The 17,726-nt window shown below is 44.4% G+C and overlaps 1 protein-coding gene across 3 annotated transcripts in view; it reads right to left on the reverse strand.

The window, feature by feature from the left end:
- Window positions 1-17,726, reverse strand: part of TPH1 (tryptophan hydroxylase 1) — a 24,927-nt gene continuing 7,201 nt past the window's right edge. Inside the window, exons 1-11 of one of the 3 annotated variants that reach the window (NM_204956.2) lie at window positions 12,714-12,800; window positions 11,067-11,204; window positions 9,910-10,096; window positions 8,374-8,474; window positions 7,624-7,691; window positions 5,902-6,098; window positions 5,250-5,385; window positions 4,647-4,773; window positions 3,504-3,599; window positions 2,831-2,964; window positions 1-2,518 (exon numbers count right to left, since the gene is read on the reverse strand). In NM_204956.2, the coding sequence (NP_990287.1) occupies window positions 2,344-2,518; window positions 2,831-2,964; window positions 3,504-3,599; window positions 4,647-4,773; window positions 5,250-5,385; window positions 5,902-6,098; window positions 7,624-7,691; window positions 8,374-8,474; window positions 9,910-10,096; window positions 11,067-11,183 (1,338 nt within the window). In that variant the 5' untranslated portion in view covers window positions 11,184-11,204; window positions 12,714-12,800 and the 3' untranslated portion in view covers window positions 1-2,343. Of the gene's footprint in view, window positions 2,519-2,830; window positions 2,965-3,503; window positions 3,600-4,646; window positions 4,774-5,249; window positions 5,386-5,901; window positions 6,099-7,623; window positions 7,692-8,373; window positions 8,475-9,909; window positions 10,097-11,066; window positions 11,205-12,713; window positions 12,801-14,793; window positions 16,753-17,726 lie in introns of those variants that run through there. The other 2 variants (XM_040700695.1, XM_040700696.2) reach the window with 2 other exon arrangements.

Here is a 17,726-nt window from a genome sequence, read left to right on the forward strand (position 1 = left end):
GTCAGAGCGGTTTGTGTTTATTGCTGAAGGAAAGGTTTACCCGCTTCTACCAATTACCAGCAGGATGGTACAGGTGTACTTAATTGACATTTAAAGCCTTCACGACAGTTTAAAACATGTAAATTATGAATGCTCTACCTAGCCAGAAGGGTTGGGTGTGTGAAGCTAAAATAAGTGTGAAAAAGCACCTTCCTTACACTCCTGTCAGCAGATTACTTCCATGTTTTGTTACATCGAGGCAAATAAAGACACCATTTGTGTTTGTTTTTTTTTCCCCGGCAGTACCCGGTGCTATGGCAGCAGGTGTGAGGTCTGCCAGTCACAATGTAGCACACACAAAGGTTTCAAGTAACGCAAACCCGTATTTCAACACCATTACGACCCTATCGATTTTAAAACGCAGCTGAAGGTTAAATGTTAGCACAGAAGTAGACAGTACATCCTCCCTTACTGCTCCAAGCAGAAGGTTTCTTCTTCAGGAAGGGGAGGCTCCTAACATCTATTTAAAAGTTTAACATAAACACGTGGTCTACAGCTTACATGTCCAAAACGTTCTTAGAAAAAAATAATAGCAACGGTGGATTAATAAACTCTCAGGAGAATCATCTAGACTGGACTTAAATAGTGAATGGATGTGGAAAGATAGGGCCAGTGATGGCTTACAAAGCAGATGCAGCCTAGGGGAAAGCATATGAAACAAGGGGAGTGCCAAGCACAGAGCTCCTTGAAAGTCCTTTCCAATTCCAAAGGACTTGGATCACTGTAAGATTCCAGTTCATTGTTCCAGTGACATCCACAGTTGCAAGCTGGATTTTCTGTTAAGAACCACATATAGAAAACCAGGCTCTAGCATGCTATTACATATACCCTGCACTTCACAAATCATCCATTCAAATTTATTGCACCCTCTACATACATAAATTAACTTCATAGACAGGGTTGGCAGCAACAGCAGACAGCACAGCTCCATACAGCTACACAAGATGCTTGGAAATATGCAGCCCTGAAATCAGGCAAGTTTGCTGCTACGCTATACAGACAATTCAGCAAGACGCTGCTCCCCAACATCTGTAAAGAGCTCTTTAGAATAAGATCTCATAGCTGAAAGTATACATATTTGTGCTTATAGCCACAAGATCACAGTCACAGAATGGCTTGGGTTGGAAGGTACCACCCAGTTGTCATCAGCCACCAGATCAGAATGCCCAGGACTGCAACCAACTTGGCCTTGAACGCCTCCAGGGATGGAGATTTCTATCAAATATTTCTACCTTTCATTTATTTGCTTGATGGGGAATACAGGTGTTCAGGTCTAGCAAGGAAGAAGCTAAATCCATCTTCATGCAGTTTGCAAGGTCAATAAAGGGGCTGAGCAATCAATGGGATGTTTACGAGACTACAAACTTTGGCTCCTATTTTAAATTCTGGTGTTACTTCAGCACTGGGCTTTTCTTAGTCCTGCGAAACTAGTTTGGATATAGGACTTGAATTTTGAAATGGTTTTTAGGCTTTGTGCTAAGTCAGTATCTGGTGGCTTGCTATAATCCTGGCTAAATTTATTCAGTGAGGAAAAAGGCAAATGATATTTCCTTAGTGTCTTCCCTCAGGTGTAATACCATGGACAGCAACAAAGTCCAAACTCTTTGAGGTGACAGAAAAACTCTTGAAATAAGCAGAGTTAGGCTTTCACATAACAGGTCTGTACCTCTGCCTTTTACTAGAAACATGCCAGTCAGTACAGCTGCAATTCTTTGGGAGCAAGAACGATCCCTATGAAAGGGAGATATGACCTCTCCATTTTGTCATAATGAACTTCCAGATATTTGTGTCCTGGTACCTGAGCTGTAATCATTCGAGTTCTAAATCTGAATATTTAAACTTAATAGCACAGACTTAAAGCACTGATTACTATAGCTTCTACGTTATGAGGTCTACACTACTGTAAAATTAGCAGCATAGACTACTGGCATCAGAAAGACATGTCCCTGTGCCAAGGTATTCTACAATTGCCTCATAAGCCACTCTCTGAAGCATCTGATCCTAGCCCTGATCCACAGACCACAGTTTTGCTCCAGCCTAGTGATTTCTCTCTTCCTCTGCTAGCTTCTCCAAGGCAACTCCAGGACTTGTTTATCCGCAAGGAAAGGAGGTGCAGGAAATACATTCTGTAAGGGACTTTAAACAGAAAAATAAGTTAAAGTGAGTTAAAGTGATTATCTTTATGGACCTCTCACTCTTCCATTAGTAAAGGAAAGTCCTGCATACAAGACGTTACATGCCTAGAAAGAGACAAGTGGAGAAAAGAAAAGAGTTGCTGAGTGCACCACAGAGATGATGGGAATGTTAAACCTCCAGCTGCTTGCCCATCTTGCTGAGGGCATCGCTGACAATGTCCAGCTCATGACGTAGCTCATTCACCACACTGGCAATGCTCTTGGTGTCTTTCAGGATCTGCACACTCTGAGTATACGGATTGTACTTCACGCCAAATGGACGTTTGATGGTTTTTGCAAACTCTCTATTAAAGCAAAAAAAAAAAAAAAGAGAGAGAGAGAAGTTTAACCAGAAGACAAATGTATCCTCCATGTGCAGTCAGTATCAGTAGTGACTTTTCTAAACCACTTACTTTCTTAATGATCATTATAATTACTACAAAGTTCGTCGCCTCTCCCATCCAGTACATGGGAGACCAAGTAAATATTGAACTCAGCTTTCCAGCCCCATGAAAGGTTATTATAAAATTGTGATAAGAATGAAAGGATCTAGTGCTGCCTCTGAGAAACACAGCAAGTCAAGAATGCATCTATAAAACACGGAAGAAAAAGCATACCTCATCTTTTCCTTTGCTTCTTCAAAACTTTCAGAAACAAAGTAAACCTCCTGGAAAGTTGTAATCAGGCATTCTTGCTTGCAGGTGACCTTTGGATCAAAAGGCTTGACTTTGGCACTGCCAGAGAGCGAGTGCTAAGTAACATCATGTGTTATCATGTGCCAGAAGAATATCACCACCAAAAGAATCCATGAAGATGACATAGATTAAACAGTGAATAAAAAAAAAAAAGATGAGGTGAGATCATATTTAGTGCATTTCTTCTTAAAATATATCTGCAGCTGAACAATGGTTTAAGCATAACAAACTGAGTATCTCTGAAGAATTGTATTCCGCCAATATGGGTCAAAGCTGCTTTTAAATAAGAACAGTATTTTCAGAATCTGGTTAAACAGTAGAGTCTTTTTCTGAAAATAGGTTACTTGGAACTGAACGTTAAGATAAAGCAATCATCTAATGCTTCCTGAAAAGGACACAGGAGCTACTAAGCACATACCCAAAAACACACTGCCCTGTGACTATCCCCAGTGAACTCACCTAGAAGTTATTCCCACAGTAGGTATTTTCAGAATATTTTTAGAATTATACCTCATAAATAAACATGGCAGAACAGCGACAAAAATAATCAAGTATGAGCAAAGTAAAGAGGGACGTAAGCAGTGGATATTCTTACCTTGAGCTCACTAATAGAAGAGAGCAGGCCAGCCCCATAAACTCTAAGCTGTCCCTCTTGCTTGCACAGGCCAAACTCTACAGTGAAAAAGTAGCACTGAAATAGAGGAGGGAGTAAAATAATTAATCCTTCAGCAAAGGTTTTGTGGTAAACTAGATGGGGGCACTTCTACTTGCAGGTAGTATCAAACAGTTGCAAGTCATTACTCAGTTATCATTCTCAGATATCTAAAGAGAAGAACCTAAATAGAAGTGTGAAGAACCACAGGATTATGTGTTTCTAATAAGAAAGTCTGAGAACATAGCTCACCCAGCTGGGACAGAAGCTATTCATCCCAGTAGAAATGCAGAAATTTAATCTGTTTTGAGAAGCACTGTAATGACATGAGAGATTCAGCCTAAAGGAAACACTGGATAGACAGGACCTCAGCAAGTGAAAACATCAATTCAATACAGGTTGTTCCTTTGTGGTCTAAAAAATTAAAGATGTTTAGTTCACTGATTTTCAGGATTCTTGCAGGTATGTGGCAAGGAATGGTATTTTCTTAGATGGTTGACTTCTACTCTCACTAAAGGTAACAGAAGCTTTGCCGCTAGCTACGACTGGCAGTTCTTTCATAACTGGAACCAATTATTTTTAAGTTTTCATCTTTCAGTATTACTGTCAAAGCATCATGAATCTGTTATCCCAGAAGTAAGCTGAATTTGCATTATTTATTTGAATATCTTGGCTGAAACATACCGAGTGCTAGTTTCACATTCAGTGAAAACGCAACATTTCAATTCATTTAACACGTTAGAGTAATAGTTCAGTGTTTTTATATGTAACCTATGTTCTCAGGAGTAGAAAGATATTTTCTGGAGGAAACAGACTGCAGAATTTCAAGCTGGAAGAAGTGATCTACCCCTAGAAGTTGCATACTTACTTGACCTAAGTGAAGTAAGAAATATACCTGTCACATCTTTCTTAAAATGTATCTTTTTCCTAGCATGGAAACTTGTTACATGCTCTATAAGAGTCAGTGAAACAGGTCTAGAAGCTGGTGCAGCAAATGTTGAAATTAATCTCCAAATTAATTAGAGTGGGATCAGTTGAATGAAGCACTAATCTTTAAGTGGGATCACTGGGCATTGAAACACTCACTGTTGCCAGTTTTTGGACAGCCTCGTCTGATGCCCCAAGTGATGCAAGACCAATTTCCTGGGAGAACTGAGCAAAACTGGGTTCAGCCAAAAGAGGGACATGGCCTAGGAGCTCATGGCAGGTATCACTGGAAAAGAGGGGAAAAAAAGAAGTCTCATCTCTCTTTGTGATGGAGAGAAAAAGCAGCACCACTAAACAATGTCTTGTATTTGTTATCTAAACAATATCCAAAATACAAAGAAGTACCAAATCAGGTTTAGCTGGAAGCACAGCATACCATTTCTACAGAAGTACAGTTGCTTCGGTTTTCAAATGAAGGTGTCTGATATTAAGAACACAGCTCCATGTTTATGAGCCAAGGGAACTTTAAAACTCTGCTCACAATGACAACTGAAAGAGTCCTCCAATAGCATGCTCTACTTTTGAAAATCCTGTGCTTACGAAGGTGGCACCTGAGCATGCTAAAACATCACTACATTCAGTGTGAAGACTAAAGTCTTCAGCACCCTTGAAAATAAGTTTTCTTGCTGGTATACTTGAACAGATTTTAAGTAGCTTGGCTAGGGCAATAATACTCAGAAACATGTGTCTCATTCTACTCACGGCTCTGGTGTGTAGAGAGGGTCCGAGCTGTGTCTAACATACTGAGTGCAGTGAAAAACTCTGAATGCTAATCCTGCCAAGAAGTCTCTGGGTGACAGATAGCCAGCGACTGGGCGAATGGTGAAACCTGTGCGCTCTAAAAAGGAGTGGAAAAAATATACATTAGTTTAAAGTAGAAGTCCATAATGTTCCCATCTCTGCTACAAATGGTGTAAGTACCACATCACTACTTTGGCTTAAGAGCACATGAAAAAATTAGGCATGACTAGAAAATTTAGGCCTAATCTTGAGAATGGCCAACATTCAGTAGAAGTCTCCCTACCTCTGCGTAGGTGGATTTCTTAAGATTTCATGCCTACAACCAACAGAATACAATTAGGTATCACTTTAACCAGTCCTAAGTCTCTTTAGAGTTAGCATGGCCCCCCAGACAATCACTGCATATATCCAGGACATAATACATTACAATCCAGATGGCCAAAAGGCCTCTTAAATGACCAGAATTAATACAAGCAAACATTTTGCTTTTAGGTTTCTCAGCCAAAACCAAAAATCTTTTTTTTTTTTTTTTTTTTTTTGTGCCCACATAGTAACTGTGTGATTCGCAATGGACTTTAGCTCTTTTTCATGTGAGAGAAAACTAATACCCTACCTTTCAGGAAGCGGGACACGTCTTCCAGCTGGGGGATATTGTCTTCCCTGTACCCACAGTATTTGGTGAGCAAGGGCAAGTTTTTAAGGTACTCTCTGCAGGCATGAGTTGGGTAAAGCTTGTTAAGCTCTCGGTATACAGTCCCCCAAGTCTTGATCTCCTCCTCTGTGAATTCAATCTCGGGAATTGGGTCACCACTACAAGGAGATGAGGACAAAGGGACATTCCTTGATAAATGGCTTATAAGGATGACTCATTTACTTACTATTATTGTCTAACATTCATATGGCTGGGACACCTGGTCAACCTTAAGACTTCGTTACTCTGTCAAGTACATGGGTGAGATCTGGTATATGCCCTGAAGAACTCTTAGGCTTGCTCACTCTTCCACCTAAATCAACAGATAGCCATCCTTGCATTGATCTCACAGGGGTCTGAAAGCTTCAATTGTGTAAATAGTTTCTTAAGTGTTCAAACAGTAACTGCAAAACCCTTTGTTTCATGAGCTGGGAACACATCTTCTGTCTGTATACAATAACTTTCCATTATCTTTTTTTTTTTTTTTTTTTTTTTTTTAATTTTAGGAAAAGACAATCTCCTAAATTAGCAGCACAATAAGTGCAAGCAACTTGCTTTTTACCTAACATGCATGTTCGGTAAAAATCATGCTTCTATGCAGAGGAGACAATTGTCTGTCTGAACACATTGACTGCAGTCTACCTCTGCTAATCAACCCTTCGGATCTTGATTAAAGTGGATTAGAGCAAGGCTGTGACTTAAAGGCTTCTGAAAGCAATTGGAGTGTCATACATTACTTCCACTGCCAGTCAGGTAACCAGCACGGCTGCTGTTTTCCCAAGGAAAGCTCTGTTAACAACAAATCCGCAGTAACTGCCCGCATGCTGTGGTGGCCAGCTGCATGAACACAGAGTGCCATGAAGCTCTACATATCTGCCACTTCTAGGTCATTCCCAGTTGAGGAATTTGGTGTCAATATTCACGCAGGCAACAGTAATGCAAAAAACGTGTTCAGAAAAAAAATTTAGCACTGGGCTATGAAACTCCTCCAGCTTTAAGAGCTCCCTCCCCCCAGCAGAATCTCTAAAGACAGAAGCTCTCTGAATTCCATTTCATAGAATTCTTATCTACGCATCACATGCTCTATTTTAAACCAGGAAATAAAACTCAAGTATTAACATTTGCCCAGAGAGTTTACACCCAGCAGTGAATGGGCTGTCTAGAGACTTTTCCTCCCCTCCCTCTCCTTTGCAAAGGAGATCAGCCCTGGCAGAGTATTCATGTCCTCAACAGACAGCTGTGTAGATGTGCTGCCCACCCCCTTCCTTTGCTGGGCCCATTTCCAGAGAAGGGGGGAGAGAACCAATTGCCTGAACACACCCCACTGCAGGAAGCCCAGGCTGACATTGCTGCCCGTTTGGGGATCAGTGCTGCCACAGATACCACAACGTCTATCCAGCCATGAGCTGATCCTCAGACTGACCAGAGGAAGCTGTAAGGTGGCCTAGATCTACCTTTTAATCTTGCATTACCTAGATCAACCTTTAAACCTTGCATTAAATCTCCCTTCACTTTATCCTTCTAGCTCTGATTCCTGAGGCAAGTACATCTCAGCGAGATCTGAGCCCAGGGAACATTATCCAGTCCACTCTGCTGCTATTTCAAAGCACCCAGATGGCTTATTCTGGAAGAAGTTGAACTTACTGCTTGTAGTTCATAGCCAGGTCTGCAAAATACTTTCGCCTCTTACGATAGACATTGTCTTTGAAACCCTGGGGAGAGCAAGGAGGAAAGAAAAAGCCAAGTTAAATGGGTTTTCAAGCCGCAGTAAAGAAGTTAATTTAAAGCAAGATACTTTAAAGTGCTCCAATGGTAAATATAAAAGTATGCTGTATAAGACGGAGAGGGGAGGAACCTGATAGCAGTAGTTTGAAATGTTTATTAACTGTAAAATAAGCAAATAAGCCAATTCAAAGCAAACATCAGAGGTTTTATGCATGCAGTACATATTCAGAAGACAAAGGCTCCTTTTAGTCTCATCAGTATATACACAGACTTGGTCACCTTCTTGCTTATTTTAAATTACAAAAGAAATCGTCCATTTGTACTGCGCAAGTTCTAATTAGTTTGCTCCACTTGTAGTAAGGAAGAAAGAGAGAGGAAAAACCAAACCTGTCTCACAACAGCATTTTGTTTTTGTACTTACGTGATCACTCAGGGCCCAGCCCCAGTCCTCTACATGTGCAAACCTCACAGAAAGGCAAAGGAGCCACATTCAGTATCAGCCTTGCCTGAACTAGGAAAAGACATGAAACCCCCAAGAGAAGGTTCTTAGACCCCCACAGGCACTGTGGAGGGGAACGAGAGAGAGAAGGAAACACCACATGTTTTAAAAGCAAGTTCCACAATGTACTTTTCACTGAGCATTGGGCACGGAAAGGGTAAGATACTTACTGGGTGGTCAGCATCCAAATCAGACCCGTACATCAGCACTCGGTTTGCACACTTATCCAAATCTGAGATCTTCTTTGGATACCAGGGAATATTCTCCATGTCTAAGGAACGCATGGAATCCACAAAGTTATTAACAATGCCAAGCGTGCTGAGGGAGGAAACACTACTTTCAAGTCTGGGTATGGCAGTTACAGGCAAAATCTATAAATTAAAAGGGTTACAAACAGGACAAGGGAGCCTGCTGCCTATCTGGCACCAGCCTACAGTTCACACTTCCTCCTCTGTCACTGCCAGTTTGCCCACAGACTGCACAGCATACTCTAAATCAGAAGATTTGGGGAGGAAACAGTTAATATGGGTTCTCAGTGGCCCTGACTGCTATTAGTACTAATGTTAAGAGCAGCAGCTAATGGCTGTCATGGAGCAAAGGCCTCCTCGTGCAGTCCTTCAGGGCACAGAGCATGTAAAGGAGCAGAGAACTGATTTTCATGTGGTCCCTGGACAGAGTGGAAAAGGTTAGAGTCCTCCCATCCTGCTTCACTGCCAAGAAATGCTGCTCTGCGCTTATGTGCTTCAGAAACACCAGGCTTTGCAGAGGGGTTTATGAGGAAAGAGGAAAAGGAGGCAGCAACTTTAGCCATGCAGCCTGAGAGATGCATAATTAATTTCACTACTGAGTTTTTCTGGGATTGATTCTTCGGAGGCCGTTTTTGGTGCTGTTAATAGCTTTTTGGCTAAAAAACAAGTTCTTGGCATGGCTGCTAATACACTATGACTACCAAAGGATTTTTTTCTCTCCTAATGATCCTCAGTTTTCTTAATGAGGATGGGGAAAGTGTTCAGATTGAGATTCTCCCTACCTAGAGCTAGAGTAAGAAACCATTATTCAGCAGACACCAGACCTCCTGTTCCCATGCCTACTAGCCTGTGCCAAGCACAGTGGCTGAGAAAAATATGAAGCTGACTATGTGCTGCCCTGAGTTCTGAGCATTTCTTCATCTAAGAGCAAATGTAAAGAGGATTTGAAGCAGCTCCAAGGTAAAAGCCACCTTCTCTTTTACACTGATATAAACAACCACATATTAGGAAAAATGCTTAAAAAAAAGTACTCAAGTCAAGAGCTGCATTAGGAAATGGCAGAACACAACTCCCACACTGTCCAGTACCTGAATTTAACTGGTGTACATCAGTATGACACCTCTGATGTCATGGTGCACCAGCCCAGCCCTCATCCAGACTTCGCCTACACAGTGGCCTGCATCGGTCTCTGCTGATGCAGGGATCCCTGCTTACAGCAGTTATGCCATGCTGAGAAAAGCAAGGAGTGCAGATGGCCAAACAACCAGCTCTTCTGGAGGACATCAGGCAACACAGCCCTGCTCGTGTCAACCAAACCATGTAGTGATGGCACAGAAATATAAACCTGAGAGCTACCCATAGAAAACACTATACATGTGCACATATGGACCAAGTAAAAACGTTTCAAGTTAGCACACTGAGAAGAGTGGTTTTGCCAGCTCTGCCCTCTGTACTTACCACCATCCTCCTGCACATTGAAATGCTCTGTCGGGTTCATAGAGACGATGCTGACGTGGGATTTGAGGAGCTGGAAGATCTCATTCAGTTGTTCCCTATTACTGTCACAGTCGACGAAGATTTCAAACTCCGAGTTTCGTCTCTTGGATTTCCGTGACTCGATGTGCACCAGGTTCACATGCTTCTCCTGTTTTGGAAGAGGTAATGTTTTCAAACGCCATGACTAAAATCTAAGTGGCATTCTGCAAAAACAAAAGCATTCTGCTGACGTAGCATATTCACCATCTACGTGAAGTTATTTTAGTTGATTGGCTCTGCTGGTAGTAGCCTGCTTACCGGCAGTGGTGAAATTGATTTTTAAAAAGCCACCTATTCAGAAGAAAATGAAACACTTGGAGCTCTTTTGGTTTCATCTCATTGAAAAAGCAGAGAAACACAGTAAGAAGGCTTCATTTTACAGACCTTTTTCTTTCATGCCTCCCATAGGAAGCTGATCAGTGACTTGGTCTAGGGAGATCCACAACAATACCAATCACATTGCCATGTAATTATCTCACAAGCAAGGGATTTAAAAGCAATCATTTTCCAGCCATGAACTTCACTTTTCTTCTATTTGAAAAATGATTTAACCATACATCTTACACCGGGATCATACAGGAACCCCCAGGCTCAGACAGGCAGGGCCAGATGACAGCACAGGGACACCACCACGTTCCCTGCAGGACAGCTGCCCAGCAGTCAAAGGAGCACCGTGGGACAGCAGCACTACCTCTGTCACCTTCAGTCCAGCCAGGCAGAGTGCCAGCAGCACCCCATGCAGCTCATCAGCACCCCAGGTGTGTACTATCAGCAGTGCTTCATGTCCACTTCCTATATACAGCAGAAACAATGAGTGCCAATCCTCTTTCGTGAAGGAACAAGAAGAATCTGTTCCAATTTTAGTAAGTGCAGAAGAGTTTTTGAAGATGACTTTAAGCCAGCATCCAACTTCTGAGGCATAAGTGTACCTCTGTGGATAATTTTGGGTGCAAAGCGGGAGGCACGTGAGGAATCACATCCTTAATAAATGGATGTAATTAATTCCACTGTGTGCCAAGCCTACTTTTAAAATAACAAACAAAAAGTAGATCTGCTACACAAATACTATTATTACATACCTGAAAGAGTTTTAGAGCTTTTACAAGTCCTCCGACTTCATTCTTCAAGGAAAAAATGATGGCAGTTCTTCCCCTTTCAGGCGCATGGTCTTTGTTCTCTTTATTATCTTCAATCATCATGTAGTTGGACTTACTTAGCTAAATGTAAACAAGCAAGGATCTGAATCACAAGGAACAGACTCTGAGCAGGGCTACTCCAAGCAGAAAATTAAAAACCAAAACACCATCATACGTAGGCTATTAGCTGTTTTCCCAAGTGCAGACATTGCTTTTTGTTAAAACCAAATCCCACTTGGATGATGCCACTGTAGAAGCAACGAAGTCTCCATTATAAATACACAGTGGACTTTGAAGGCATAAACCATGGGGCTGATTATTCAACGTGATTTATAAAAAGCAAGGTGGCTTGATTCTATACTCAGGATCACTGTCCTCAGCTCATGAGATCTGGTAAATGATAGCTGCAGGTAATATTACAAGGTGCACAGCTGGGACAAACCACACATACTGAAAACTCGTGTTCTTATTTTATATTTTAGTAGTTGAACCTTGTGCTTAGGGTTGGGTGATATCATTTATTAAGTAACATTTCTAAGAGGCAAACAAATAAAACCCAACACCACACAGAGTATTCTTATGCTAAATTCTACCAGTGACTTCTAATGTGAGTTTGAACAAATTGTAGAAGAGAAATTCGGATGCCTGCTATGCACATCATTTGCACCTTTAACCCTAATCCAGCATTAACCTTTGGCTTTCAGTGCAAAAACAGGCTGCTAACAGGTCTGCATTAACGCAGCAACCATGTTGGTGCAGGACCAGAGTGAATGCTAATCCAAAAGCCATTCCTCCAGTTTCACTTTATTCCCTATCATCAACTGAGCTCTAATCATGCCTGACACTCTTCCTTCGTGTGGTATCACACTCCAGCCCTTAGGAGGCTATGGTGGGGAGGAATCATTACTGCACTGTATTAATTGACCTGTCATCAACCTGACTTGCCTTAATGAAAACACACAAACAAAAGGGGCCTTCCAAGGCCCTTGTTCAGAAAGCTACTAAGTGTTTTCTGGTTAAAAACTGCTCCTCCTGAACCCCATAGCTATCTCCTCCCTTCCTCCCCCAAGAAAACATTACTCCCCATAAGATGGATATTCAGCATTACATGCGGCGGCTCACTTCTTTGTATGGGTAGGTATCCATCATTTAAAATTACCCAAAAACATTCGTTTAAAGGAAATGACATTGCAGAGCCGTAAGCTGAAGACCAAAACCCATTTTAAACGGGTATTTGTCGCAGACTGCCATTAGCCGCACTCCTTACACAGCTGCCTGCTTTCTCGCCACCCTCCTCACAACCTTCCTAGCTGGGAAGGAAGGAGACGTGACCCTACAGGTGGCTGCAACTCAGCATCACCCTACAGGCGCATTTTTCAGCTTCACCGAAGGTGTTCGTAGAAGTTCTGCTCCGACAAGAGACCCAAACCTTTGCCAAGAGAAGTGTTTTTGCCACGTGCGGTATCACCGACCCGTGCCGATGCTTCTGCCTCTCCCCCATCCCCTCCAGAAGCACGGGCCGCCCCCAGCCCCGCCCGGACCCCTCCGTCCCAGAGGAGCACGGCACGCCCGCAGCCCCGCGCCGCTCACCTGCCCGCCGGCCTCCCGCGGGCACGGCGCCCCCTCCAGAGAACCGCCGCGCCGGGACACGGCCTGCATGGCGCCCTGCGACGGGATGGGCAGGGCCGGCCGGGCGGCAGCTTTATGGAGGGGAGAGCCGGCCCTAATCCCCCCGCGCGGGGCGGAGGAGGAGGCGGGGGCGGGAGGGGCCGCCCGGCGAGGGCTGTGGGAGCCCGACGTGGTTTTTCCCTCCTTCCTCCCCGACTCCCTCCTCGCACCATGCGTGAGCCCGTGCCCACTGTCTGCTCGCAGGTCAGACGTGGAGATGAGGGGATTTGCTCTACACAGCAGACGGCAAAGCGCTCCCCGGGGGCGAAAGCCCTCGGAGGCTTTAGGGGCATAGCCCTCCAACACAGCAGGACTGAATGAGCACGGCCCTAAGTTGCAATGAAGCTGGAAAAGCCAACCTGTTCCAGTTGGGAACGGGATACGTTTCGTGACCGGGTGCTTTGATTTTCCCTTTCATAAAGAAAACGCAGTACTGTTTGCTGTATATTTTAGCTCTACGCCATCAAACAAGCTGACTCAAAAAGCAAACAGTCCGTATTGCCTTTACACAGAATCTTAAACATAGGACATATGATATTCATCATCAATCTGCTAACGAGGCTCAGTGAGGTGCTTGTGACAGACGACCGCCCCGTTGGCTCTCCCTGACCCATCACACACAGCAACGAGGACCGGAGTCGCTCTGCTATGACTGCTGGCACTACACCCTGGGTAGCCCTCCGGATGCAGGTGAGCGTTGGCTGGGTGCTCCCTGCCGGCAGCCAGCTCCGTTGCCCCTGCTTTTCTTTTCCATCCAAATGCTGAGCTCATCCCTCATAAACATTTCTGAAGGAAACACAAAATGCAATTCTCATTTCCTCAGAACTGGCAGAAGGCAGTTGAGTTCAGACCGCTTTAACTGTGCTTTTTCCTCCAACAGCTGCTGCAAGGCAAGCAGCACGGCAACAGCCAAGGAAATTTAACCTAATATGAAAACACCTCATTACGTAAAAAGATAACCTGGGCACCCAGAATCTTGGGGAGCTGATTAAGCTCAGCTCACTGGTTGAGCAAGAAGCCCTCACTGACCACAGCTGATGCTCTGTGGTCTGAAAGGGCAGAGGCACGCAGCATGAACTGACAGGAATTACAGCCTGCCCTCCCTAGCTGCTCGCTGGAGCCTGCTCTGCTCTGCTCTGCACACGAGGCTTCCACGTCCTGTGAATGCACAGATCACTTGGGAGGAGAACTGTGTTTCACCCAAAAGCCAGCAGCATAACCTACTATGCAAGAACAGTAGCTTTGGCCCCCGCAACAGAGAAGAGCAACGTGGCACAGCAAAGCCACCAGCAGGTAAGTGTAGAGTGCAGTGCAAAGAAGATTACCGCATTTGCAGGTGCTGCCCCTCTCACCCTAGGAGGTAAAGAGCAACCCAGAAAACATCTGAACTGGCACAGAGCTGCTGAACAGGAGCACTGACACAGAGAGAGGCCTCAGGCTCCCAGTAGGATGTCAGAAGCCTACAGGGACCCTGCAGCAGGAAGGAGTTGGGGAGGACAAAGAGAACTCGGGGCACAGGCGCTGCAGGGAAACAGCCCTCTCCTTGTCTCACAGGAGAAGGCAATGCTGTGATTTTTTTTTGTTTTTTAAAGCCCACCAGAGATTTCTCACATATAGCCTCTCATACAAAGCCCTCCAGACAGATAATCGGCACCTGAGGATCAAGTGCAGGTCTGACCCTGCTCAGAAGTGGGTCAAGCTGATCATCGTTTTGCAAGGCAACGTTGAGCCAAGCGGGGCTGCTGCGAGACCTGTCACACTGACACCGAGCAACCGTGAATGCTCCAAGAGCTGGCTTTCAATTACATTATCCCCTCATAATTCCTCCTGTTAAATGAAACCTCCTTTCCTCAGCAGACTCTGACTCCAAGTGAGAGGGGGTGGCAGAGGGAGAAGTCCCAATGCCTTCTTGGCCCTTCACGGGAACAGCTCCAGGAACGCAGTTGTAGATAAATGCACAGGAAACATTTAGGCTGACAAGAGTTAAAAGAGGCTGTCTCACCTCCAGACCTTCCCCTTGGCAGTGAAGAGACTTTTCTTTTTTGGCTGTCTGTGAAGCAGACCAATATAAACTGTCAGTGCCACATCTCCGTTCCTCCTGTGGGGAAGAGCTCTCCATAGGGCATAGGTAAAATAAGTAGGGACTCAGCTGAGCTGTTGCATCTTTCCAGACACAGGACAAGCCTTCCATTCACCAGCCCTGGAAGAAAGCTGGTCTGTGGGCTGTAAAACAAAGAAAGAAGGAAAACAAAAACCCTAACACAGTGCAGGGGTTCCTGAATGCTCCAGTGCTAGGGGAGAGAGAGACAGAATGAGAGGGAGATTTTGTTCAACAAAACCACTCATCATAACTGATGTGGCAAGAGCTAAGGAAAAGCAGGAGGGGAATGAGCTGCAGATATTAATCTTGTGCTGAAAGATGGGATTAACAGCCTGGATGCTGCAGCGCTGAAGGAGAGAATCAGTGAGCCCTAAAGTCTTCTCAATCCCATCAAGGTCACCAGTGTGAATTACCTCTTCTCCCTGACTGGCAGGAGAAAGTGCTCTAATCTCCAACGTGGTAATTTCACAGCATCACTGCTGGGACAGAAACAACGTCAGCCACTCTCCGGGCTTCACTGGCCCAGCCATCTCCCTTTCCAACCAGAGCATTTGCCTGAGGCAAGGTGGCCACTTTATACCTTTTTCTGAGAAAGGTATAAAGTTTTAAATCCCTGAACAAAACAGGTTTAATACCACTTAATGCTAAGTCTGCCCTTATCATAATTACCTTCTCCAGAAAACAAACAAACACGCAAATAAACAAACAAAAAACCCTTCTGCAAATTCTAATCACAACCCTCTGTGTTTCTGTTAATTAACAAGTCATGCCCAAGTATCACAGAGCATTTAGGCAAGCACTGTGGAAGTCACAGGGAAGACTGAAGATGAACATCATGCATTCCTTTGAAACTATTTAAAAAGTCCTAAATTTGCCAGAACAAATAATGAAGAGAGGGAGTTCAGTCATTTCCTGAAGTTGCCCACCAGTCATGGAATGATAAAGTGGTTTGGGTTGGAAGGGACCTTTAAGCCCAGCCAGATCCAACCCCCTTGCTGTGGGCAGGGTTGCCTCCACCAGCTCAGGCTGCCCAAGGCCCCATCTGGCCTGGCCTTGAAGGGGCATCCGACCTCCAGGGATGGGGTATCCACAGCCTCTCTGGGCAGCCTGTGCCTCACTGCCATCGGAGGAAAGAATTTACTCCCGACATCTAACCTAAATCTCCCCTCTCTTAGTTTAAAACCACTCCCCCTTGTCCTATCACTATCAGAGCGTGTGAAATGTTGTTCTCCCTCCTCCTACTTACAAGCTCCCCTCAAGTGCTGGAAGGTGTCACCTTCGTTTCAGTTTAGCTTTTACACATCTTCGTATTCTGCTCGCGTTTTATGGATGCTGTCATGTACTGGTGCCTGAAAACCGGCAGCCTGGAAATCTGACTCATTTTCTTCTACTTGTTTTTCACCTTTACAAAGCACTGATCATAACAACACATAACCAGCAGCGCTCACTTCCATTCACTTTCTGATCTGATCCTCAGTATCCCAACCTTTGACTTAAAAGAGACAACGTATCATTATGTTTCATTATGTTTCAGGTCATTTACTTTGTTGCCGGGAGTTAAACAGCTCCGAATGCAAAAGCTTTTCAATTTTGTCCGAACATGGACAGACCGAAAAGCCTCAGCTTTCAACAGGCGAATTCTTCCATTTGCCCTCCCTTATGTGAGCCGCCATTCCTCCAACAAACCCTCCCCGAGGCAATTTCACCCAACCTTTTGCCAGCCCCAGGCACTGAACTCAGAGTGGTTACCAAGAAGCACCAAGAACACCCATCAGCTAACCCTCCTCCTTACTGAATCCTTGCTGAATAATAAAAAAATCTCCTTTTTACTACAGCAAACAGCTTTAGTCCAACCACAGCCATCAGCCACGACTGGGGAAAGCCAAGTGGGAAACTTGGCAAATCAACTTACGTACTGAAACTACGTGTACCTTAGAGAGGATGAGTAAATACCGCATTTCCAGCAGCGTGACCTGAGCATTATAAACACCATTCTGCTTGTGGGCAGCACCAATCCTGCCCTGGTGGTGCACGTGGTGAAAGGCCAGGTGGGTGGGCAGTGCCCTGTACATGAGCAAGGGAAGCAGGGCAGGCTCAAGGAACAGCAACTGGGTGCCACCAAATGCTCTCCAGAGAGTCCCGTGGTGGTGACAAGGCAGGCCTAAGGCCAAGCCGGACCAGTGAGGGACGAGGCCAGCACAGCTTGTCTGCCGTGTGGCTCTACTATTTCATCATTTCTACTGAAAGACTTCCAGAATTATCCAATTCTTTCACATCACAGGCAAACACCAAGTGGAATAGTCAAATGCACAGACAAGGATGATGATAAGAGAAGCAACTGAGCGTTTGTTAACCTCAGCCAGTTGGCCTAATTAGTATAACAGCAGAATATTTTGCATTCAAAGTGAGGTGGGAAAAGCTAACAAAGAAAGAAGCTTTGTACTTCCTAATGATATGAGTAAGCACAGCTCAGAAAGCGATTCAGCAGGCTTTGATCCACTCAGAAAAGAGAAAAGGAGCTCTTCAGACACTTCTGACAACACAGGCTTACCATGAGTGTGCGCCAGCATTCAGCCTCTACTGTATCCATATTCATCTGGGAAGTTTGTCTGACATTAGATTTGTCACAGCAGGAAGATGCATTCAACATATTCATATGTCTTAAATATAGCATGGCCAAGGGAAAGCAGGAGCCTACTGTAAGGTCCAACTGAACAGAAGATGCTGGTTCTGGCTGCTGCAATGATTTTGCACTTTGCCTCCTTGCTGAAAATGATCAGACTATCTGAAACTGAGGATGAGTCCAGATTTCTATGTCCAAGCCAATTTTTTAT

The sequence above is a fragment of the Gallus gallus genome, chromosome 5, assembly GCF_016699485.2.
Source record: "Gallus gallus isolate bGalGal1 chromosome 5, bGalGal1.mat.broiler.GRCg7b, whole genome shotgun sequence".
Lineage (NCBI taxonomy): Eukaryota > Metazoa > Chordata > Aves > Galliformes > Phasianidae > Gallus > Gallus gallus.